Here is a 26,292-nt window from a genome sequence, read left to right as displayed (position 1 = left end):
CCCCACAGCTCTCCGGACAACGCAGATCGCATTGTGCCTACCCTAAAGGATCAATCGCCGCTGAGTGCCCCTGGAACACCGCAACCCATTTTTTCCGCGCCAGATCTTATCAAGCCCGCTGGCCCAATGATTCCAGCTCACCATTCACAGCCATCGATCACTGCAACGGGGACAGGAGCAACTCCCTCTGGAAGCTCAAATCGGGCTCCCCACTCGGTCATCCAATCGCCCCGATTCGAACACGCCAAGCTGAAAAGCCTCGACGAACGAGATCTCGGATCCGAGGGCAGCACCACCGAGGACTACGCCACCTGTACGGACAACTCGAAGCGCACCGGACCACCTTCGTCGTCCGCCCACGCCGGCCCAGCCGGAGCCAAAGGTATTTTTAAAAGCATCCACGCCATTAGACCAACCACCAAACAAGTAACAGGTTCGAAGCCCATTCTACAAATCACCGAAATTTCTGTTCCGTTCCGTTGTTTCCGTTTGATGTTTTTGGCCCCCCGCTGTTTTTCGCTGGCTGTATATAGTAGGGTGGCAATGCCACTGGCAATGAACATATGAAATACGTAGGATATGTTGCACATATATTTTGTTAAGTGACAAAACAACTAACCTGAGCCAAATTTCAGCTCAATCAGATTGATTCGTCTTAAAACGAAGTTTCGATTGAATTCAAATGTTAAAAAAGACTCAAAGAAACTTAAAAATGACTCAAAAATGAACAAAGTGACACAAAAATTAAACAGAATGACACAAGAATTATAGTAAAATGACACAAATTGTAACCAATGTTGATACAAAAATAACAAAAAGACAAAAAAAAGACACCATAATGACAAAAATGACGAAATTTTGGGCTAGTCCGATTGACCTGAAAATTTAAAAAGGTAATTTTTTTACTTATGAATAAAATAATGTCTGTCGCTTTTTAAAAACTTAACATTAGCGTTTACTCTGCCACCCTACTGTTTTGTATCTGTTTGTAAGCCAAAACTCCGCCAAAGTATGCCTAATCCCGCTAATTTTGGGTTTTGTCGATTTCATATTTGTACCTATACATGTGTATATGTTGTCATTACTCCCTTAGGGAAAACTCATCCATTGCGCCATAATTGCTTTTTGATATATTTCGGTTAGTCAAACCCCGGCTTATCTCGTTGTTACAACACGAAACCACGTAGATCAATAGCTATTTGCATATTTGTTGATAATTCAATAATTCATCCTTCCTCCATTATTGTTGAGCCCCGGAAAGTGTTCCAACGTATCCTGTCTCATTTCAGCGAATCGCCAAATCCCTAACCACGTGGTATCGCAAAAACTATCAGTACGTGTACTACCTAGTGTATGTAAATACGTTTGTTCCATCCAAACGGAGGATACACCCGGTGTCCCATGCATTATCCGTCATTATCATTTTGCACCATTTGTGTTACCCCGTCGAAAGTGCAGCCATGTGAACTCCCCATAAATTTGAACTCCATTCATTGAAGGTTTATTGAATGAAAATGTTCAAGATAGAAAAAAAGGATAACCCAAAGTGTGATTTTCACCACAAAAGCACTGCGGCAACCAGACCGATATGAGTTGTTTAAATTGCTCGCTTCATTTGCCGGAAATCGGTCCGGCTTGCGATGGTTCGAATTATCAGCAACAACTTTTGAAGTGTGTACGAGACGTAGAGGCAAACAATATAGCGCATCATTTATTCCAATATCATTTAATTCACTCATAATGTACTTAATTTCGCACTTTTCCTATCGTCGTTGGCACTTCTGTCAGTTTAAACCAACAAACCGACCGCGTCCCGGTGGCTAATTATGAGATATCGATCAATGTGTTTATCAATACGAAAGAGAATGTTAATGAATCGCTTCAAATGAACACATGGAACTGGCTAATAAATTTTAATTGAATTTTTCCTGCATTGGAAGATTATCGTTTTATGTGATTTTCATTTGATTTTATTGAGGTAGTTATCCCCTGTGAGTTCAACCATCGAAAGGTTTTTTTTTACTGTTTTGCTCCTAAATGCTGGCACCATAATATTTTTCTCGGACCTTAGAGCAAGTTCACTGGTGGAAAAAGTGGTAGAAATTTTGTCACTTTTAGCACATTTTGAAAATTTAGCCATGCAAAAACATTTTCAAGATCTGTGGCCTTCAAGTTTTTTTACAACACGTGTTGTAGATTCGCATGCTGTAATGCAAAAACAGCAATATTTCTATCACATACGCCTGAAATAGAAACAGTGCTGTAAAAAAATACAACGCTCAAAGATCTTGAAATCATTTTTGCATGGTAAAATTTTCAAAATGTCAAAATTTTGTACCACTTTTTCCCAACACCAGTGCTCTTAGTATGTTTGAATGACGAAAACACACAAGCACACGCATACATGCATATATTCCACTTTGCACTTCCATAACATGTTACTGCATTGATATCGTTACTTACAAATGCCTTTTACCTACTGTTAGCACTTCTGACGAGATTTGACGTTTCTTTATTTGTGATAATTATTTTATTTTTTGGCCCCCTTTTTCTCATACCATGACATACAGTATAACCTAGAAGAACATATTTATGACATAAAATGACATGTATTTAACGTGATTAATGTGTACGAGATTCATCAACCCGATAACTATGAAAAGTTACAGCAATAAAATAATGTAAAAAGGAAATATCGGAAAACCCGAAAAGGGTCCATAAAAAAGACACTTACGACCAAAAGGTTCAACTTTAGACCTAAAATCTCTAAACCTTTGTATCAATATGAAATGAACCAATTTATTTTCATAAGGGCATGATGAAAAACCTATCTTCGGCCTTTCTAACATATTGTGTCAGCATTATGCAAATTAACTACAAATAAACACAAAAAATTATACTTACTGTCTGCTGCCAGTGCTGACTCTGAATGGGAGATCAAATGTTCGACATATTCAAAACAGAGAATTATGGATTTTTTCAACCATTGAAAAGGATGTTTTCGAAAAATCAAATTTTGCAAAAGTTATTTAGCTCTAAGTCCAATCAATAGGTACCAGTCCAGTGCCAAATAAGGTTCAAAGTTGGACATTTTGGTCGATCATCCTAAAATTTCATTTGAACTGGCCAGGCGCGGTCCTATGGGAGGGGGGAGGGTTGTCGGGGTGTGATCACCCCCCAAGCAGCAAACAACCGCTACAAAATACTCGTAAATGCTCGAATTTCTATAAAAAAATTGAATTTCTCCTAGTAGATGAGCCTTTAAATTTTCAAAAAATTTCCACTCCGTGGGGGTGTTTAAATGAAGAAAAAGTTTGTTTATCACTTAAAGGCTTAAGATTGAAGAAAATGCGGTCTACCAAACTCAAGCAGCTGTAACTTGCAATTCCCTGGATCGAATTATACCAATCAACTTCTGTTGAATTACTTAGAATGTTGACTTTGAATTTGCTAACCATTTGTCTACTTAACATTTGAGCTAGGTAATGAAATGTAGGGATATTTTTTTAAATTGTAACTAATATCCTTCATATGCCTAAGTTTACATGAGCAAATTTTGATAAATTTCATATTTATTTTAAAAATCTTAGCTTCTTAATTCTTCATTATGTTCTAAATTTTGGTGGAATGACAAATTTGAAAAAGTCTTATAGGGAAGTGAAAATTGTTGTAACACTGATATACTTGAATATTTTTTCTTCTAAGGTCAGACATTGATCGGTCAGATAGAAGAAAATAACAAAAATACTCAACCTATATACATAAGTACGGAATCATAAGATTGGCAATTTAGAGATATACCGAATAGTGGTATTCGGCAAACGGCCGAATACCGAATATTGACCTTTTCAACTATTCGGCCGAATATTCGGTCGAATATTGTATTGAGTTTTTAATGAAAAACACTTAAGCGATTATTTCAATGCTTTCTATTTCTTCCATATTGATGATCCTCATATTTTAAGTCGATTCTTTTCAACCAGATGATATTATCGGATGATGTATCACAAGATATTTTAAAGTAGGGGTCTTTCTGGTTTTCAAAATGTCGCCTATAACTGAAAAGACATCAGATGACTAATCGCTTCTAGGGCGTTTATCACCAACGTTCCTGTGATATCTGGAACAAAACATGTCAAAACAGGTGCAAAGCTATTTGAAATTGCTTCTTTGATATTGAATCAGATAAAGGTCTAATTTGTACAAGAAATCTCAAAATAGTTGTTGAAAAGAAAGATAATCTTCAACCTTTAGCACGAATCATCTTCCTTAAGCATATCATACTTACAACCCACGTATCCACACGGTCAGGCATTCAGGACGATTAAAAAAAAATTAAAAAAGGGCAAAAATTATGTTTATCTTGAAGATTTTGAAAAATAGTTATTTAATACAAAGTTTCAAAAAATTTAAAGAGAAATTTTGAGTTTTTTATTCGATTTACCAAATAATCTTAATAAACCCGAGCAAAATTCGGGAAGCTTTAAACATCCCGGCCAGATTTGACTTATCTGGAATCTTTACTGGATTTATGGGCAAGCATGAATATATCCAGAAAATCTGGAATAAACTATAATCAAATTGCCAATTTTCTTTAATTTTCAGAAATTACTATCATTTTAAATGGATTTACAGATCTTGGTCATTCTAAGAAATGAAAAAATACCTTTGGACATTAAGTGTGAATTTGCTTTATTAGTAAGAAATTTAAATTGGAGTCACATTCTCTATTGGAGTGATCAGTTTTCCAGTAGGCGCTTGAGAAACGTGTGACTTCAATTGACAGTCTTGGAACCTTCTTATCTTTCTGTTTGACACCAATATTTTACAAAATGAATTCAACACACTTTACAAAGTGATGACTGAACTCATTCCAAAAACCATTCCAAACTCACTTGCGTTTACAAGAAATTTATAATTAGATTGCAAAAATTACAATTGAGTTTTTGAATCACAGTAAAGATTCTCTTGCACGATAGGGAAGAATGACATCCAAATGTTAAATTCTCAGAAAAAAAAATCTCTTGCACTAATTTATCCCAAGTAACAATTTTAGCTTTATTATGGTCAGCAAAATTTCGTTTGGACTATAGCATTAATCTTCATAAAAAGCTAAAGCGCATTCTATAACATCACCTGGACTCTAATAAAGCCAAAATTAGGCTATTTGGCCCTACTCTGGAAACGTCATCATGACATATCATTGTTGGTCATCAATGTTGGTCACCGAAGCTTTTAAAAAGCTATTATTAAACATGTTAGGAATTTTTGTTTTTTTCGATTCTGTGAGTTCTCGGAGTTTTATTTTTATTTTTCCCAGCAACCATAATGGTTGATGAATGATGATTGCATTAATGAGATATTTATGATCTGGTAAAATTAATACCAGAAATTCCAATGTTTTAACCATATTTTGAGCCTTTTTAAATAAAAACGGATTGGTTGTTAATTACCCGTGGAATAAATCATGAGTTGAAATCAAATTTCTTTGTCTGACGTCATCTTGAAATCCAAGATGGCGGATTCCGCTGATCTTTCAAATGTTGTTAATGACTTAAAATCGCATGAAACCCCATCAATATTGGTATTGGGTGAAAGGGCTAAACGAGTAGAAGTCGAATTTTGCTATCAGACGCCATCTTGAAATCCAAAAAGGCGGCATCCGCTGAACTTTTAATGCTGTAAATGACAAAAAGTCGCATTAAACAACTACAATATGGGTATTGGCACTGATAACTGATGTACAAGCTCGAACAAAAAATCTTCAGAAACGTGTGTAAAATTTCCAGTGCTCTCTTTTAAAGAAGCCGTTAAAAAGTGACGAAAAACAGTGCCATCTATTGCTTGATTTGTAACTTTTGAACGGCGCAATAGATGGCACTGTTTCTAGATAGCTCTTTTGAAAGTAAGAATTTTTCGAAAGGGCGCAATGGTATTTGAACTCATTAATAAATAAATTTGAATACATGAATTGCTCTTCATAATTAGATGAACTACGAATCAATTTCAGCTTAGAAAAATAGCATCATTATAATGTTGTCACTAGAGAGACTGAAGAAATGACAAATATACAAGCTGTAATTATTAAATTCCAGATACGTATTCTAAATTTCAAATGCTATCATTCAAACAAGCCGAACCAACTTTCGAAGTACCTGATTCTTGGAAGCGCGCAACTGTATATGATCTCAAAAATTTATAAACTAACGTCGTAAACAAATTTTACCTTGATTCTTTTTACTAAAAAGGACTAACTAACAACTTTGAACAAGCCAGACGAATCAGTTATTTTATTAAGTTGAGCTTAAAATTAACAATCCAACGAAGAAATGCAGATTCTATGCTACTCTGAGCGGGCATTTTCACGCATCATATCAGGTTTATATTAAGTGCTTCATGCTAGTTTAAAGCAATTCGGAAAACAGCTTTAAGCGTAAAACTTTGATAACGCAAATCATAAATGTGTAATAAATCTTCAAAATCAATTTGCTCGAAACTCGTTAAATAGATCCGACCTTTTCATAATTGACTAAAAATTTGTTATTTTGTTTTGTTTACATTTAATTTTCTTCTTGACAGTTCTCTCTGGTGTCCTTGGAGACATCTGGTGGCTCAACCAAAAAACATGAATTGATTCAAAACAGTCGTTGGGACTTTACACACTTTTCAAGGCTTAGCTTGTACATCAGTTCATCAGTGGTATTGGTTGAAAGGGCTAAACTAGAAGAAGTCATTTTTTTTCTTTTCGACGCCATCTTGAAATCCAAGATGGCGTCTTCCGCTGAACTTTGAAATGCTGTTAGTCACTGAGAATCGCATGAAAGGCCCACAATATTGGTATTTGGTGAAAGGGCTAAACTATAAGAAGTCGAATTTCGCTATCGGACGTCAACTTGAAATCCAAGATGGCGGCTTCCTGAACTTTAAAATGCTGTTCATCACTGAAAATCTTATGAAACTCCCATAATATGGGTATTGGCTAAAAGGGCTAACCTAGAAGAAGTCAAATTTCGCTATCAGGTGCATCTCAAAATCCAAGATGGCGGCTGTCACTGAACTGGCAACCCGTTTGAACATTTTGTGTTGTCAAAATCGAACGATTTTTTTTTCCCAACTTTGTTTTTACTTAGTACCACATTTTTTATCATGTTTTTGATGCATTTATCACTTTTCGTGTTTTGTCGATAGTTTTGTTTTTTGCCATATTTGCTATTTATGTCATTGTATTATGTCTATCATGCTAATATGTCTAAATTGTATTGGTCCTATTAAAGCGAAAAAAAAAGTTATTTTGTTTCTGTTATTTGTTTGATTTAAGGAAATGTGCCAAAATCGGATGTTTCCAAAATCGAGTGTTGCCAAAAACGATCGGAGTTTGTATTGTGGTTGCTTTGTGCGATTTTGGGTCACTTACAGCATTTCAGAGTAAAGCAAAATGAGAAAATCGACTACTACTCGTTTAGCCCTTTTACCCAATACCAATATTGTTGGGGTTTCAACACTTTTAAAGTTCAGCGGAAACCGCCATCTTGAATTTCGATGGCGTCAAATAACGAACTTCGACTTTTACTGGTTCATCTCTTTCAACTAATACCCATATTGTAAGGGTTTGAGGCGATTTTCAGTCATTTACAATATTTTTAAGTTGAGTAGTAGCCGCCATCTTGGAATTTAAGATGGCGACGGGCAACGAAATTCGACTTCTACTCGTTTATTACTTTCACCTAATAACAATATCAAGAAGGTTTCATGATATTTTCATTTATTTACAACTTTGAAAATAAAAGCGGAAGCCGCCATCTTGTATTAATGATGGCGTCAAGCAACAAATTTTGTTCCTCCTATTTGAACCCTTTCACTTAATACTCATATTGTAGAGTTATTCATTCCACTTCCGGTAATTCGAAGTTTTCATAGATTTTTAGAATTTTTTATTATTTTAACTCAAAATCAACACACAGAACTTATCAAAAATGTGTAAAAATGGGAATTCCAATTCAAATATGTGCTATCTAATCTGAGCGTGTCCTGTTTTGACATCTTGATCGAGAACTGTCACTAAGTTTTATGGCGGTTTAATAATCAGGCACTGAGTGCTATTATAGAACATGCAAAAGAGAGCTTGGAGCAAACTTCTAAGTTTGTGTTTTGTTATAGTTTAAACATAGCATTCCTAACTTTTTCTAAATAACTGAAACAGTATGTTTAATGAAAGATTTATGACCGTTTTCAAAACTATCTGAAAACAGATGGTCGATTCAAGAATATAAGCATTTTGCATGACCATAATAAAACCATCATAAAACGAGCTGCACAAAAAAAAAGCCATAATAAAACCATAATAAAACATCGAAATGCTATTTAGCTTGATCTGTGTTACTTGGGTTGTTTACAAACTTACAATAGTAGGCTTTTGCTTTTCATAGGAGACGGAATAGCTGCGCGTGGTTTTTAATAAAAAAAAAAGTTGGAAAAAACCATAAAAAGCTATTTTGTTGAAGATTATAGGCAGAAAGTTGAAAGAAAAAAATTGAGTTTTTGCTATTTTTTTCAATTATTGCCAAAACGGGATTTGAGCTTTATACTGAAAAATAGAATATTTTTCAATTTTTCATTAATATTCTTATTAAAAGTAAGTATGGGCTTCTAAATTCTTCAAGGTTAGTTGTATAAATATTATAACTAATGTTTTATGGTGAATTTGCACATATAAAGAAGCAAACAATGCTTGGTTAACTCTGTATAAATACTTTAATATTTTCATTTTTGAAACAAACAGCGTTCCACTCAAAGCCATCGTATTCTAGATATAGCAAAAACTAGCAACTAGTTTTAGGATATGTTTTTGATAAGGCTTTCACCTATTCAAAAATATAAAATTTACCACGGCGATCGGCAACGCAAACTTTATTTTTGCTTCCGAAAAACAGAACAGAGTAAGTGTTTTACGCACACGCTCTCAAACCACTGGGCTCGCAGGGAGAGGCGGGCTATATGCGCATATTAAGGAAAGCACTCATTTTCTCCCATATTCCCATAGATAGGAGTCTGAAAACTATATACACATGAGCGGACATCTGTTTTACGTACGTTAGAGCAATTTTTCTGTTAAAATCTCTTACAGGTTTTGTAAAAATAATTTTATAGTAAAAAAAGTCAAAATAGTCGATTTCCGAAACTGGCGGGCTAAATGCGCATATTTATGTTTTAAGCTTTATTTCATAAACACTTGCAATATTTTCATATTTTTTCATTGAAAATGGTAGAAACGGATGTTAAGCATACGTCAAGGCTGAAATTTTGGTGAAATTTTTTACATCATAAGTTTTTTTACATGAAACATAGTTAGGTATGCCATATGGCCATATTTCATGGTAATATTTTGTTCATATCGTATTTTTATCGAATCAGTATGAAGTTTTTCTTTTTTCGCTGTAAGATCGTAATGTTTCAATAGAGAAAAGTTAAAACATTATAAGACTTATCTATTTTCCTTGATATATGAATTTAACCTGCCTTGATATGGGCATTCAGAACCTGTCTCTTATTCCAATATCTTATCATATACAACCTTGCCAAAAGCTTCAATTTGTTGAATTTCCGATTTCCAGATGAATAAGAAAGAAAAACCATAAAAACTTTTATTCACAGAATCTGTACGCACGATAAATAAAGTTCAATATATTCATACAAAACTGACAAAAATTTTGTTTGAATTTTTAAATATTTTCGACTTTATATAAAAATTTAATTTTTTCATGCCATGTGTTAAAAGCGTATTACCCTCAAACTGTACTGATTAGATATGATGAATCTCCAGCCATATCGTCAATCGCCTGTATGCGCATATTACCCAACATGCGCATTTAGGAACACTTCCCCCTACATGGGAATTCTCTTTCTGAGTTTCTCATGTATAGTTAGCTTGTGCAGAGCAAAGGCGAGAGCAATTCATGGGAGTTTTTCTTCAACATGCCCTCTAGCCTAAAATTTCAACACCTATCAAGCTTTTTCCTATTGGCGCACTAATGCCTGTCTATCCACATTTCTTTCAAATTTCTATAAAATAAATTCTCTCTAGTTTCCATTCCGCCGCACATGCCATAAAAATTAAAATCATATAAAATTACGGCGATCAAAATCATATAACAAGGTTTAAAATATCATCGGTTTCTTTGTATTTCGTTTGGGGTCTCTTGCTTTCAGTTGTAAATAAAAATGATATAAAATGCGAGAAGGAAATCATAAAAATTTGGAAACAAAAAAAGTTAGTATATGCTGATCAAAATTTTCTATTAAAAAAATTATAAAAATTGTTGAATTCATGTAGGTAGAGTGTCAAACTTTATTCGTGTTAATGTTTTTAATTTTATCTTTTCGTATTTTTCGTAACACATCCATCCAAATCATCTTGAAAGAGCAAAATTTACTAGATGACATGCATATAGCCTAGAGTTGCACTCCGTCCCGCAAAAGCGGGACATGTCCCGCTTTTTTGTTGAGTGTCCCGCTGTCCCGCTTTTTCCTCAAAATGTCCCGCTTTTTTTATCGGTAAAAATTTACAAAGTTAACTGACTAACAACGAAAAAAATCAAACTTTTAGTCTCATTTTGAATTCCGTGATGAACATAAAATCATTCAAATACATCTTTCCCAAATAACACTGAATGATTAATGAGAATTTTCAGGCCACTTATGAAACTTAAACTTGGTCTTGTAGCCTGTTATAAAACCTGAAATGTTGCTTGGTTTTTTTCAACATAAACAGCATTTTTCATAGTTTATTTAAGGCAATACTGAAGAACTCTAATGCTTTAGCATTACAGTAAGATTTTGATTCTGTTAAGTGTTCTTGGAGCAAGTTCAACCAATGTATGAAGAAAATATTGTTTAAGTTGCCTCCAAAAAATTATAGATTATAGAATTAAACAGAATAATTTTGGATCCGCAATCTTAGTTAAATTGCGTTATATTAAACACCACCTTTTTCGACTAAATTGTCCAAAGTATATTAAGATGAAAGGTGATGGAAGTTTTCTTGAGTTTTCAAATTTTTAAACAAATTCCCTAAATAACCAACTAATTTTTAAACAAATTGCACAAAGATTTTTTTCACGGTATGAAATCCGCCTTTTTCATGAACGACTTGAAATATTTTCTCTCAAATAACGTGTAAATTCGCGAAAACCGTGGAAAATAACAGTGCATATGGCAAAAAACCGTGTAATTAGAAGTCATGTAGAAAAACTGGGTAAAATCAATCTGCGTTTAAAAAAACCTTAGTATACTTTCTATGAACAACTTGGCTGATGATGAAATTATAAGTTTGGCTACAAAATTAAGCGTTTTTCAAGATTTTCTTTTTTCGGCTGTGTCCCGCTTTTTCTTCGTGAAATGTCCCGCTTTTTTCTGAAAGTATCTGGTAAGTCTAATATAGCCAAATAGTAAAAAGTGACATAGCCCTGAAATCTTGTTCAAGCAATTATTTACGAACTAACGAATAACTGAAGATAATGTGGAAAACGGTCAGAATTAGCTTTGGTATGTTTTTGAGAAAATTTGATGCATCAGAAACAAACCGAACGTTAATCACAAAATAGCTCATCAACAATAGACATTCAATTCAATAATAAAATCGTTCTTTGTGCAGATTTTTGTAGTTAATATTTTCTAAAATCTGTTGTTTCAAATGTGCCATTACTATTTTAAGATTGCACAAAACTTTCATCATTTTTAACTAGCGATTTAACATGAAAACCGAGAAGGAAAATAACAGATATAAGAAAAAAATATATAAAAAAAAATTCATTTTACTTACCGTTTAACCCAAAACTCACTACAAACTGTTCCCCCTTTCCCCTCAACGTAACACACTCATATCAGATTTGCTATAAAAAATTCAAAGACCGTAACAAACAGATGGTGGGAATTGTTCTTTGTTTTTTAACTTTCGCCACCGACTGTTAAAGAAATAGCTAGTAATATTAAGGTAGCTACAATTTTAGTTGTATGTTAATTTATATATGTGTTATTCTACGTTACACTTATAACGTTCAAAAGTACCTATGAAAAGCACCTTTAAGTTTGTTTTTTTGTTCACATTTGGGTTGTTGAAAACCCCAAATGATAATTTTTATTCAATGTTTAACAGCACAAAGCTCCAAAAGAACCTGGTTAAAACAATACCTCTTAATCCTAAAATGTATAACTCATTCCCCTAATATTAATGTCTAGGCAATGCTAACTGCTTTGTATAAATCAAGCTAAAATTACTTGTTAGATGGCCACCTTTCCACAGCTTGAATCAATCGATACTAATAACCCTCTCACATCAGCAAACGCAACTCAGGAAGGATCTTCGTTCGAGAGTGCCTCTTCGCTGTATTCCTTGGCCCGGGTTGACGCTATCAGTGAAGACACACCACCGGTGGAGGAAATTCCTCAATCACCCCCTCACATTCCCGTTCTTCCCAAAGCCTCTCCGGCACATTCGGTAAGCAGCAGCAGCAGTGAAAGCTACGCGATGGCAACGAAGAAAAGTTCTCCTCCTCGAACGACAGTGCTGCCAAAAGCGATGGGTGGAAAGATCAAGATCAAACCCGAATCCATATCTGATGACGAACGCAGCGAAAAGCGATACTCGTCATCTCACGACGAAAAAGACTTGGGCAAGGGAACTTTAACGAGAGGTGCTCGGAGGGGTCGCGATTGGAATGAGGAAGAGCGTCGAAGGAAAAAGAGCACCTTCAAGCTTGAGTTTGACAAAGATTCCCTAAGAACTTACACGACTCCGATGCTGAGACAGCCGAGCCCTGGCTTCAAGAAGCTATCCCCCGAGGACAAAAGTGCACTAAACGTATTGGATGGAGCGAGCCCTAGCGGTAAGCAGAAACGGTTCCGGCCTAAGACTAGAAAGTCACCTCGAGCACGAACGGCAACCGGTGGAGAGGAAACGACGATCGCTGCGAGTACACCGATGCGACGGGCCAAGACTCCCTTGATACGGAGTCCGGAAAAACCTCCGAGTTCAACGCTGCCGGCGCATGTGACCGTGCCAAAATTGAGTCCAGCTCAGTATTACTCACAAATTAAAAGTCCACCTTCGGGAAGCTCGCCCCGGAAACAGAAGATGCCCCCTACGGAACAACGATTGAAAGCAATTTCCACCGAGTCGCTGCGGTCCGTATCTCCCGGGTCCGATTCGGTGTTCTACAGCGAGGCGGACGGATTGTCCCAATCCGATCAACAGGTGAGCTATTTGATGCATCAAATTAGGTCTAAATCTTTTCAATTTTGTTCCAATCATTATATCGGTTCCAAAACAATCATCGCTCCAAATCCCCCCACAGGTCCACTGCCACCATTGCGGCAAGGAGGTCGAATCCGGGACGGGAACCGGAACTGGAGCCGCCGGCGAGTCGGAAGAATCGATGACCACCGCCCTAACGCTCGACTCGACCGACGGCGATCGACCGGATATCGTACAGCCCCCGGAAGGCTTTGCCGATTCACCCGACTGCACCAAAACCGTCCACACCCGGCTGTACAAGAAGATGGACAAGCGATTTCGCTCCGAAGACCGGCACGCCGATCGATCGCGTCACTTCAAATCGCGCCAGGAGTACCGAGCGAAGGTGAGTTTTTGGTTTTTCGGGTGTTGAAAGTGATTGAGAGGATAATTTTGTTCCGCAGAGCGAAGAGCGAGGTCGGGATGAGACGGAGCCGAACAATCTGCGACCCGCAGGATCTTCACCTTGTGTCGCGCCTGTAGCTCCGTACACGGAGCATCAAGCGGAACCGGAGCAAGGAATCTACCATGGGAACTACAAGGCAGGATTGTGGATCTGCATTGCCGATCGAGACGTTTGGCGTAGGTACGATTTGAGTGGAGATGGATCATTTGATCGGGCTCCACGAGATGTAGCCGATCGTAGGGGATCTACAGATTCGGAAAAAGATTTTCGCAAGAAGTATCAAGCGATCACGCATCGTTTGGTTCATCGGAGATCGTGTGTCGAGATGTATCGACGACAAAGTACGAATAGCTTCGGTAAGATCTTAACTTCGTTTTGTCTCAACCGATCAGTTAAAATCAATTGAACTTCCAGAAACGGACAAAACGGTAATGGTTTGTCGTAAATCGGGTGAGTTCGGCTTTCGGATACATGGTTCCAAACCGGTGGTGGTATCTGCTATTGAACCCGAAACACCTGCTGAAACTTCGGGTCTTGAGGTCGGTGATATCGTTCTTTCGGTAAACGGCATTCCGGTGATCGACAAAAGCCACTCTGAGGTGGTGAAGATCGCTCATGCTGGTAGCGATACTTTGGAACTTGAGGTTTGTCTTTAGAGAACTGTTAAGTTCACACAGGGTTTAAGCTTTATTTTCACAACTAGGTGGCGCGCACAATTGGAGTTCTATCACCCTTAGATGACACCACATCGAATCCCTCGCTTTACTCAGGATTTTTGTGGAGGAATTCCACCACAAATCCTGGAAAATGGATCAGAAGGTGGTTCTTACTTAGGCCGGATCACTGCCTGTATTATTACAAGTCTGAGTTGGTAAGTATCTTCGATCATCTGGAACCTTCCAATTGAATCGAACGATACATTCTTTTATCAAAATTCACAGGACAACCAACCAATCGGTGCCATCATGTTGACCAACCACAAGGTCGATCGTCTCACCATCGAAGCTTCCGGGAAGGCCTTTTCGTTCGCCGTGGACACCGAAGAGGGTACCAAGGTTCAGCTGGCCGGAGATACTGATGAAGCAGCCAGCCGCTGGATAGCTATCATAAGCCATGCTGCTCAGCAGAGTGATCCCTGGCTGGAAAATAGGTAAATCGTAGAAAAAAGATTCAATTTGACCGTTTTTTTAACGAAACCTTTCTTCAACAGTGCCCGAAACCTTCGACTTTCGGTAAGCGGAATTCATAAGCCGGACTGTGCCGGACCCCTCACGAAGTTGGGCAGCAAATGGCGATCCTGGACCAAGCGCTACTGCGTGCTGAAGGATGCCGTCCTCTATTTCTATCACGATGCGGGCAGCAAAAATGCGTTCGGTAATTTTAACGTTTTCCTACTTAACTTTAACCTAGTTTCTTAAATAGAACCCAAAGGAGAACCTTTTTTAAATTATTTTTAAATTATTTTTTCTTCATTTTTGTTATTCACTTTTCAACAGGGATGGCCTGCCTGCAGGGCTACCGGGTGCAACCGTCGTCTGCCGGTGGCAAGAAGTATGCCTTCGAGATCGTTCCTCCGGAGCTGACCCTGAGGCACTACTACTTCCACACCGACACCGAGATGGACAAGAAGCGGTGAGTACCATTTTCAAGGTCTAGAATTTGTTTTCAGATACTTTGGGACCACAGTATTGGAAATATCAAACCGTTTTGAAATCACAAATCGGCCGTAGTCTAGGGATAAAAACTAGAATCCTCTATACCAGTGGTTTTCAAACTTTTTTCTCTCAGCGCCCCCTTTTGAAAAATTGTCGAGCTAAACGCCCCCCTGGGCAAATTTTAGAAAATCTTTAAAAAATGTTAATCTTAATCGTTGAAAAACCATTAGCTTTCAGCTATATGTTGTTGCAAGATTTTACTCAAAATTAATTCCAATTTATATGAGGCCTCCAAACATAACATACGCGTTTTTCTAGAAATAAGCTTTTATGCACTCATACTCTTTTTCTCTAAGGGCATCATATTGCTTAAAACCTCCAGTAAACAGTTAATTCCATTTAAAGTTTCCTCGACAAAATTCTATAGTCAACATTGATTTGAATTATTGAATACAAACGGATTACTGTTAAGCTGGTGGAATAACGTAAAAAAAGTATTTTTTCTTGATATCTGAATTTCAATCCTTTTCAATTTATGCAGAATTCACGGTTCTTTAAGTTTAAATTAGATTCTACTAACTGAATTGCGTCAATGTTAGTGATACTAATATACTAATAAGAACTTATAATAAAAATTCCCTTTCCTGATTTTTTTTTTCATTTTTTCTTTCAAAAAAATCTATCATTAAATCATAAATTACGCCTTTTAACTTAGATTTTTTCGAAGGTTTAGCAGATTTTTAAGACAATACATTTTAAAGATTATCAAGCTTTCTTAAATTAATTAAAAATCAAGCCATTTAAAATTTATCCTTTTCAGCATAACCCAAAATAATCTAACAAAACCATCATGTAAGAGCGTATACAAAATCTGTGACAATTAAAAAAAAATATTTTAAATGCATTTTTAGACATTAATTGACATTATTGAGATAAAGGATCAAACATTTGCTTGCAGCTTTGTGAAATTATAGATATTTTAGTCTTGAACTTGATGTTTAGTTCTTTAACGTAATTTCGTTGTTTTGCATTGAATTTACTCATTGTTATTTCAAATCAACGTTGTTCTGTGATCTGTGAAAATGGAAATTACGACCTCACCGCCCCCTTGAGCCCTTACACCGCCCCCCAAACTTCAAAATTGAGCTCACCGCCCCCCTGGAAGCTCTCAACGCCCTCAAGGGGGCGGTAGGGACCACTTTGAAAACCACTGCTCTATACCAATGGTCGGTCATAGGATTGAATATAGCACTCATAGCATGGCTGTAGAAACGATTTTCAGGTTCAACCCCCCTCCCCACACCGCATGAGGGTCTAGGAAAAGCAAGCAAGATGTTCTACTCAACGCTTAAATTTTTAAACTGGTAATCAAATTTTGATGCTTGAAAAAAGTTATTCAAGATGAACAATCTTGACTCAGAACTGATGCCAAAACCTCGAAAACATATTCCAGTTTCAGAATTCTGCTACAAATTCCCAAAAATTTTTCACTTGATGATAAAAATTTCTTTATGAATTCTAAATCAATCAATCTGACTAAATCAAAATCAGAAAAAAAAATCACCAATTCGTGAGTTTTTAAGTGGAAAATGATGGACTTTAAAGGTAATGGGTCAAAAATATTTTTACCATGTCCTTTTTCATCGTAAATTTCTTTAAAAAAACATCTGAAAAATTCATTAGCAACACAACGCTTCCAAAATTGTGCATATCCGATAATAGCCTTAGAAATCATCCTGAGTTTTTTTTATACAAACTCTAAAATGGCGATCCAGAATTGATAACTCAGAATAAGATTCATAATTCGGAAGTCATATTTTGATTCTGCTTAGAAATAAATAAAGAAATACCTATGAATTCAGATTGAAACCAAATATAAAATACTAGATTGAGGATTGAGGACTCTCAAATTGAATTTTTTTTTATCTGGAATCTACATTCAAAAATCGTTTTTATTCACATTTCAGAATCCGTATTGAAATACGGAAAAAATGCAAAATTTTAAATTCCATAAGAAGTAATTTTTATAATTTTAACTTATATAGTAGCTTAATCTGAATTTTGAATATTTAAAGCAGTAAACACAATTGTTATTCGAAATTCGGACTATGCTTATAAATAAGATAAAATTTTCAAGATTACTATTTCATTCCAGTTTCAAATTGCAAGAGGTCATAGACTTAGAATTTTAGAATAGAAATTTAGTCAGTTGTTATTTTAGAAAAAAAAGATGTCCTCAGGGTTTTATGCAAGGAATTCATTTTAATAAAAAGTATTTGAGGATAAAGTAACATGTAACGTTCCCGTAAAAAAATTGATAGTATTTTTATTGCAGTTTTATCAAGAGGCAAATTTGACAGAAATTTGCTTTTCTCAACAAATTAATAGTCCATACAATAGAGGGTTGATGGTTAAAATCTACGAATTTGCTCGAGAGTTTGATAGATTTAGCTTATTCTATTTGAGCATAGAAAAAGTTTTTTTTCACAAATTTGAGGCAAGCAAGCAAAAATGTTTTCTATGTTCAAATCAAAAAAGCTTAATTGACCAGATTTTAGAGCAAATTCAAATATTTGAACCATCGATGAAAGTTAGTTCTTTTATTTGTAACTAAAACATTCCTTGTGCAAATTTTGTTTATCATTTTAGAGATTTTCGTATGCAATTTTAAATATAATTGATTTAATACATTTAACTAGAAATGTAAAAGATCTGAAAAAAGAATAAATAAAAAGTAATCAGAAATAATCCGTTTATTTTTTTTTATTTGTGCATTCTTTGAACAAATATATCATACAAAAAAAGGTCCCTAAGTGAAAAGTGAAACAAAATTTTTAAAAACAATTAGAATATGAAAAATTTAAAAAAAAACATAAAAGCAAAAGCTGCAACATTTCATTCAAAAATATACATCTGTATTTTTTCATTCGAATGAGAGTTTGGAAAGTAAACTAAATTCTTATAACTCAGAAAGTGCTATATATTCAAATAAAAATAATTATGTGAAATGATAAAGTGAATTCAAAATTGAAAATGTTGAAGAGAATTGAAAAAAATATCAGAAAAAATCCTAAATTGTCAGTCAATAGTCTAATTTTGAACGTTTCTGAAATCTGTAAATCACGTCAATCCAAAAAAAATCTTGAAAAATTTTAAATTTCATGAATTTAAGAAATTTGAAATCAATAGTTTTTGAAAAAAGAATCAGAAATCTAGAGAATTGAAAAATATTGATAAATTTTATTAAGGTAATAATTTTTATTTTTATTCCAAAAATTGTAAAACGAAAATCAAATCAAAATATTTCGATAACCTCAGAAATTTTAAAAATTTAAACTATTCTCAAATCTTGAAAAACTCTAAAAAAAAATTAAATTGGAAAATTTTAATGTTTTATTCATGTTGTATGATAGTTTTAAAATTTTGGGAATCTTCATCAATTTTGCATTTGTCGAATATTTTGAAAATTTATATTTTTTTATGTCTCGGGATTTCAAAAATTCTAATGATCTAACAGATCTTTAAATTTAAAACAATACAAAATTCAAAATAGCATTTTTTTTATTTTAAAGGAGCTCTAAACTTTGAAGTAAATCACTTATTGAAAAAAAAATTTCAAAACTGATTATCTCAAAAATTTAAGTAAAAAAATGTTTCTAAAACTTCTGAAAATTTTTTGATCTTGTCCCTTTTGAGATGTGGAAAGACTCGGAAATCTCGTAAAGTTTCGCAAAAATTTTTTTTAAATCACTTTTAAATCATGTTTTTTTTTCAAACTACTAAAATCTTGTAAATCTTGGAATTTAAGAAAATGTTAAATATCTCAAAGATGTATTTTTCAAACTGCCATATCACAGATAGAGGCAAACAATGTCATATTTTAACTTGAAAAAAAAATCCAATGTTGGTAATTTACAATAAAAATTAAAACATTAGGCTGACCCTTCAAAGGAGAGTTCTCTCATTTTTCTTGGAAAAGTCGCATTTTCATCGTACAATTAATTATTTAATGCTATAAAATAAGCGATTTAGCCCTTTTTGTTACCATTCTGGTCAGTTATTTGACAAATATTGTAAAAATTAAATTGCCATCGGCAATAAAATAATGAATAGAGCTAAAGTCTGCTATGCCGATCCTATATCATAACATAGCATTCTAAAGTGTAAACAACTAAACCACAGAGAGAGAGAGATTCGATCTCATAACCATTGGCATAGCAGACTTGAGTTCTATTCACTATATTTTATCCGCTGGCAATTGATATGTAATTTGAGGCAACACGTTAAGTTTACACTGTTATAACCATGGTTAAAATGTTCCAAGAAAAATGACCTTTTTTGAAAGTGAATTCAACAATATTTGACCAAAATGGTAAAGAATTGGGCTAAATCGCTAATTTTACTTTTTTTTTGCATTCATCAGTTGTACGATGAAAATGCGCTTTTCCACGAAAACGAGAGGACTTTCCTTTGAAGGGTCAGTCTAGAGCGTTTTTTTGTTTCAATAATTAACAAACTATGGATTTTTTTTCTCGAGTGAAAAAAAATAACGTCTCTGGGATAATTCCAGAAATTATAGATTGATATTAAAACTACACAACGTTGTCTTTGTTTAATTTTGTTTTTGTCCCAATCTTAGATATAGCAGTTTGAAAAATAAACCTTTTTGATAGAAAAATCCTTATAACTAACGAATGTTTCAAGATAGACATTTGCAGTCTAAGACAAAACGGTACGCTTTTTTATTTGATAAAAGTGCTTTGAAGAAACGTCCTTACGAATAAATTCATTTAATAGAGTTAGAGCTAAAACACTATATTAAGACACGCTCTAACATTTCAACATTGAAAAAATCATAGGGCACATCCTAATCATCATTTGAAATTAATGACTACGAAAAAGTTGCTTTAAAAGGTACCGGCTGCAGCTTTGTAGAAGACAATTTTACTCTATCTTAACAATCAAAAAAGTTTGTGTGTCACAATCATGAAAAAAAATGACACGTCCTTATATCTGATACTTTAAAATTCAAAGCGCTTTATTGAATGAGTGTTATTGATGAAGATGCCTTTTCTCTAAATCTTATAGTTTCTGCATCATTAATTTTGCCTCGCTCAATTCCAGTTCTGGACCACTGTGCGCTGCAATCAAGCAAGATTCTTCCAACTCGTCTAGAAAACTTTAAACCTCTATGAAAAACCCGTCCTCGACGTTTTGTGCACTTATTCCTGTGGCCTTTCTGCTGTGAACATCCGTCCACACGTTGAAATCATTAAATATCAATTCATCAGGATTCACTCACTTAAAATACGAAATTTTTCGTAATAATTTATCAAAGCGAGAAAAACGCGCGCGATGTCAATCAGCCATTGTCCAAAATCTCAAAATTTTCAAACATATCAAAACATCAAAAATTCAAAAGTTATTAAAAATTTCCAACTTCTTAATAACTTAAAAATTTAAAAATTCTCAGGAATAACAAAATCAAGTGCTAGAAAAAAACCCAAGTGTTTTAAAGTTTCGAAAAGGTTTTGAATGTTTAAGTAATCCTAAGTATCTCAAAAATCACGATAATCAGATAAAATTGAAAAATTTCAGAAATCATGCAATTAAAAAAAACTCAACTACACATATCTCGATAATGTTAAAAATATCTAATATCTCATAAATATCTTAAATTTTGAAAATGTGGACTACAATTTATAAATGTTGTAATGCTCAAAAATTTCGACTTCACCAAAAATCTTGCTTATCTAGAAAGTTTCGAAAACCCCGAAAATAATATGTTAATGTTACTATCATTTATCGACCATAGCGGTGAAAAGTCATGTCCTTTTTAGTAGGGACATCTGAAGATTATGAAATAATATGTTAATTTCATAGTTTCAACGGAAAAAAATAGAATTCAAAACTAAATGATACTGAAATTCTCAAAAATCACAAAAACCTTAAAATTCTGGATATTTAGAACATATATTAGGTCTTGAAAACCTTTTTTTAATTTTTGGAATTCCAGAATGTTAAAAAAAAAATCTAAGTACATACCTTAAAAAGTCTGGAATGGAAAAACCAAAATTTGAAAACAATATCTGGAATAAAAAAATCCTTTAAAATTTAATTTTTAGAATCGAACTACAGTAGTTTTTCGATTTTATCAATATTCGCCATATTCACGCACGATTTTATCACTCTTTTTTCAAAAGTATTAAAAATCATACAAAACCTATTTAAAGTCTCTTCAAATCAATAAAAAATAACGAAACGGTATATGAGTATTAAATAATGTGAAAGTGTTGAATTGAATTGTTCATTCTTCCTCTGAAAAGAGTATTTAAGTGCTTGAAATCGTCATTCGAACTTGAAAAACGTTTAAATTTATCCAATTAATTGTTAAAATATGGGAATGAAAAGATTATCATAAAAGATTATCTGAAGCGTTTTGAGCCAAAGAGGTATAGATTTTTGTTTTAAAATTTCACACCAGTTTCAATTCGAGAAACGAAAAAAATATTTTAAAAACCCTGTTAAAAAGTGCATAGGACGCACATTCATTTTTGTGCCATTTTTTTTTTTTTCATATATAAAACGTGTAATGCACCGATGTACACTAAGGTTTTATACGCGGTTTGTAAAGGACGCACCCTCATTTCTGGCCTTTAAAGTTTGGCAAAAAACCGGATCCTTTACAGCGTTAAATGCAGTAAGTTGCTCTAAATTGAACTTTTTTGAAAATTAACGCCTCTGGCTTCAAAGAGCTTATCTGAAAGCAAAATAAGTTTTAATAAGTATTTTTATGGTGCAGTTTACGCTAGATTTTTTTATTATTATTTAATCGAAATTAGAGAAAATGTCTTTTCTTTTTGTTTAAAGTATTAGTCTCACTCAATTGTGCACTCTCATGGGATGAATATTTTCATATCAATACTCTACATGCTTTGGCTTTAAGGAAAAATCGTGGATTGCTTTGCTTGAGAACATTATAAAGTCAAGTCAATTCTTTGTCTTCTTGTAAGGATGATAAGTTAAGTTTAAAATGCATTGAAAATCTGATGAAAACTTAGCATGTTATCACTTATTAAAAACAATAACTCATGATTGGAGACAAAATAAAAATATACACTTTTCAAGTTTCGCCAAATTCACGGATTCGGATTATCACGGCAATTTTTTTTAGCGTGATAAAATCGAAAAACTACTGTATATAATTTCCATAATTCGTTACTAAAACATTCGAAAATTGAATGTTTAAAAAATTTCAAATGTATCTCAGATTAAAAAATCGTTCAAAAAAGGTCAATATTTATTGTCACGATACAACAACAATAACTTCTAAGAAATTACTTACAATCAATGTGAATCTGTTTTATTTTCATTACGCTCTGTTTGGTATCATTGAAATTTGGAAACTTAATTTTTTTTTTTGGAGTATTTATTATTTGAAAGTTAAATAATTATCAAATTAAAAAATATCAACTATGAAAGAAAAAATCAAAGTTAAAAAATAAAAATAAAAACCCTAAAAAATTATTATGAAATAAAGAAAGATACAAGGTAAACTTGCAGTTGTGGAATTTATGGAATCAAGAAAGATCTTTCACTTTCTAAAGAATGCAAAAGTTACTAGATCCATCCAGTTTTTAAAAAAATCCAAACTCGAGATTCCAAAATAAGCTACAATGTTCATTGAAAACAAATTCCTGAATTTTTAAATCTATCCCACTTGAATACTCAACAACCTCATTACATTACTCATAATCCATTTCTTTGGTACCTACAAATTGAGAGTTCAAAAACTCTAATTCTTGAGAATCGATAAATTTACAAAAAGAAACTGAATTTTGTGGTTCCTGCAAATTCTCTGTTCGAGCTAAAGCGTAAATCGATTGAAATCCTAACTTTCTCTCCTTCTTTCCTCCCAACATAAAAAAAAAAACACTCCATTTCGTAGCTGGGTCGCCGCCCTCGAATATTCGATAGACCGCTGGATGAAGGCCGGCTGAAATACGTTGAAAAGATACGAGCAACTCGTATAGTACACATTCAGGCGTTTTCGGCCAGCCGTCGTCGTTTTCATCGTCACAGCAGCTCACCCAGTGCGATTTTTTTACTTTCTTCTGTGTTTTTCGTCCGGCAGCAGCAGCAGAAGCAGTACACTGAAAAAAGTGCGGTGGTTTGTTTTTGGTTTCATATTTTCAAAGAATTAGTTTTTGGAAAAAAATTGACAAAAAAAACTAGGTAAACGCAATGCGGGAGCACAGAGGAAAAGTACGAGATTTAATAAAGAAAAAAAAAATCAATGCATTAGTATTACAATTAGATAAGATTCGATGTCCAATTAGAGCCAGGTTAAATGGATGGGAAGCTTAAGTAGGATTTTGGACGTCATTTGTCAACTTAGAGGTCGGTGTGCTATTCGAAAATATGACACAAAAATAAGCTAATTGGTAAGATGCTCAAAATCCAGTTGTGATTCAAATGTGTTTAGTGTGTAAAACCTAGGAAAATATAGGAATAAAACTTTTGACGGATAAAAAACATCAACGAACTGAGAATTTGCGATTGGTAAGATGAGAATAAGTCGAATCTTAAGCGCACATTTTAAGAGAGAAACAAAAATAAACTACCGATTAGACCTTACAGAAGAGTATGTGTTAATATAGACAAGAAAATATCAGTGTAATGTATTCTAAAAACCAAATATTAAGAAAAATAAAATCGGGTATTCATGGCTTGAGCAACGTTGAAAAGTTGGAAAACAGTTAATTTTTTAGCTGTTTTGAGAGGGCAAACAATTTGCTGAAAGGTTGTCTGTTGATTGCATTAGAATAGAGTTTACGATTAGGAAATATGTAAATGTCACAATACTAAACAGTATCGAATTATAAATCAGATGTTTTTCTCTGAGAGAACTGATTTCGTTGCCAGTATTTATTGTGGAAAAAAATCTAAATGTTACAGAAACGATAACTGAAAACACGAATAGATGTCCGAAGCTTAAAAAATTTTCTGTACAATTTTGCAACTTTGATAGCTTTTTTCATAAGAATATCAAAGATTTTGTTAGTGAATAAAAATTTTACGATACCTAGTTGCAAAAAATCTCATATCATATTGAACAGATGATACCTTCGCTGATATTTGTTTTTCAAATGGAACGCATACATAAGATAAAAATATATTACCTACCTATCATGCTTCTCAAAAGTAACCACATATTATAAATTATTTAAACTTATCCTCAAAATTTCAAACTGAATAAAGTAACAACATCATGATTCATTTTTGAGTCATACTTGACAATTTACAATTTAAAAAATAATTGCCAAAATCACTCAACAATGAATTAGTGATAGTGATAATATAAACACTTCATATTAAAAAACAAAAACAAAAGTGCTTTGGTCATCGAGACAGTAAGAAATGATCGATTTCCTGGAAATCCGATTCAACCTTTTCAATCTCTCTTCCCATCTTTAGAGTATTCAGGAAACCTTGCTACACTCAAAGACAATAACTGTAAACCTTTCAGAACATCACATTCCATCTCGAAACATTCCCGTTTTCACAGCAATAAATTCATTCCCAAAAAGGACACTAATTTGTCCACCAGTGCTCAACCAGGTTTCCCAAATGTAAGTCTAAGAAATCCCCACGTTTACAGTTGCAAATTTTTTTCTCTCAATCCTTGTGCAAATTCCATACAGAGAATACTCATCGCGCTACACAATTCATTTAACTTTACACAAAAACACCACACAAAAAGCCGATAACGAAAACGAATGACCTTAAATATAAAGTAAAGTTAAAAATTAAAATCCATTGATAAACGCCATGTAGATAAAACCACGGAATAAACTGAGTATTTTTTTTAAACTTACGAATCGTCACAGCGACCCTTTGAATATTAGAAAGAAAGAACAAAAAAGGTTATTTTAGACTAGTTAAGTTTTATAAAAAAGTATATCAATATTGACTATTGGAAGTAGTTTAGCCGGAAAAGTAAAAAAGCGGTATGTAGTTAATATATTTAAGAAGATATAAAAAAAATCTGCTAGTCGAAACAATTAATTGTGAATAGAAAATGCAATGTTCAAAGTTTTATTTGAATAACAAGCCCTGAAGACATACATAAACATGTAAAACCGTAATGCTATTAATTACACTCGATTTAGATTAAGTTGATATGCTCCTCCTCCCTGAAAAAAAAAATCGTATGACAGTTGAAGTAAATAGAAACAACCTCTAGCATCGGAACTTGATAGGAAGCAAAAATGCTACAGAGAAAAACCAATAAATAATATGCATCAATCTTCAAAAAAAAAAAAAAGAAAATTCACACAAACCCAACTGCACCGAAATAATTGAATAAAAAAACTTCAAATAAACCTTTAAAAGATAAAAGCACTGCCAAAAGCGGGAAATTTCCCCTTCGTGGGAATTAAAATACAGATGAAAATCCCGACGACGAAGGCATACCGAGAAAAAAAAACAACCATGAAACCGAATAACTTTAATCTCACGAGAAATTAATACAACACACGTAAAGCGGCGTAATAGTTACGACTACAGCAAAGAAGGTGCGAAATAGACCAATTACTAGAAGAAAAGAAAATCAATGAGAGAGAACTTATTAACTGTGGCGCAAAGAGGCGATACTCGATTAAAATATATATGAACCACAAATTAACGTTTCTGTGTTTCTCAATGGCTGATATATCACATTTCCCAAGGCAGTTTTGTTCGAACGTCTACCAACACTGTTTTGACGCAAGAGATTTTTTCTTGAAGAAATGTTTTATCAAAATTTCAAATTCAATCAAATGTCTGGAGATTCGGAAATTTTTCCTTTGTGTCTATGTCCTGTGGTTCAAAAGTTCTGAGTATGTGTGTCTTTTTAGATTTATTGAAAAGAAACATTTTGGACATCAGAGAACAGAAAGGTT

At 33.8% G+C, this 26,292-nt stretch overlaps 1 protein-coding gene across 1 annotated transcript; it reads left to right on the top strand.

The window, feature by feature from the left end:
• On the top strand, positions 1-26,036 carry LOC129759960 (uncharacterized). The gene is made up of 10 exons (XM_055757541.1): positions 1-382; positions 12,336-13,249; positions 13,350-13,634; positions 13,693-14,050; positions 14,109-14,338; positions 14,398-14,565; positions 14,636-14,844; positions 14,905-15,068; positions 15,191-15,326; positions 23,298-26,036. The coding sequence occupies exons 1-10, from the start codon at positions 127-129 to the stop codon at positions 23,347-23,349; spliced, it is 2,772 nt and encodes a 923-aa protein (XP_055613516.1). The 5' UTR covers positions 1-126; the 3' UTR covers positions 23,350-26,036.
• Positions 26,037-26,292: the final 256 nt, after the last annotated feature.

The sequence above is a fragment of the Uranotaenia lowii genome, unplaced genomic scaffold (assembly GCF_029784155.1).
Source record: "Uranotaenia lowii strain MFRU-FL unplaced genomic scaffold, ASM2978415v1 HiC_scaffold_343, whole genome shotgun sequence".
In the NCBI taxonomy this organism is placed as follows: Eukaryota; Metazoa; Arthropoda; class Insecta; order Diptera; family Culicidae; genus Uranotaenia; species Uranotaenia lowii.
The sequence above is the reverse complement of the archived record's forward strand: the minus strand, read 5'-3'. Positions and strand labels throughout refer to the sequence as shown.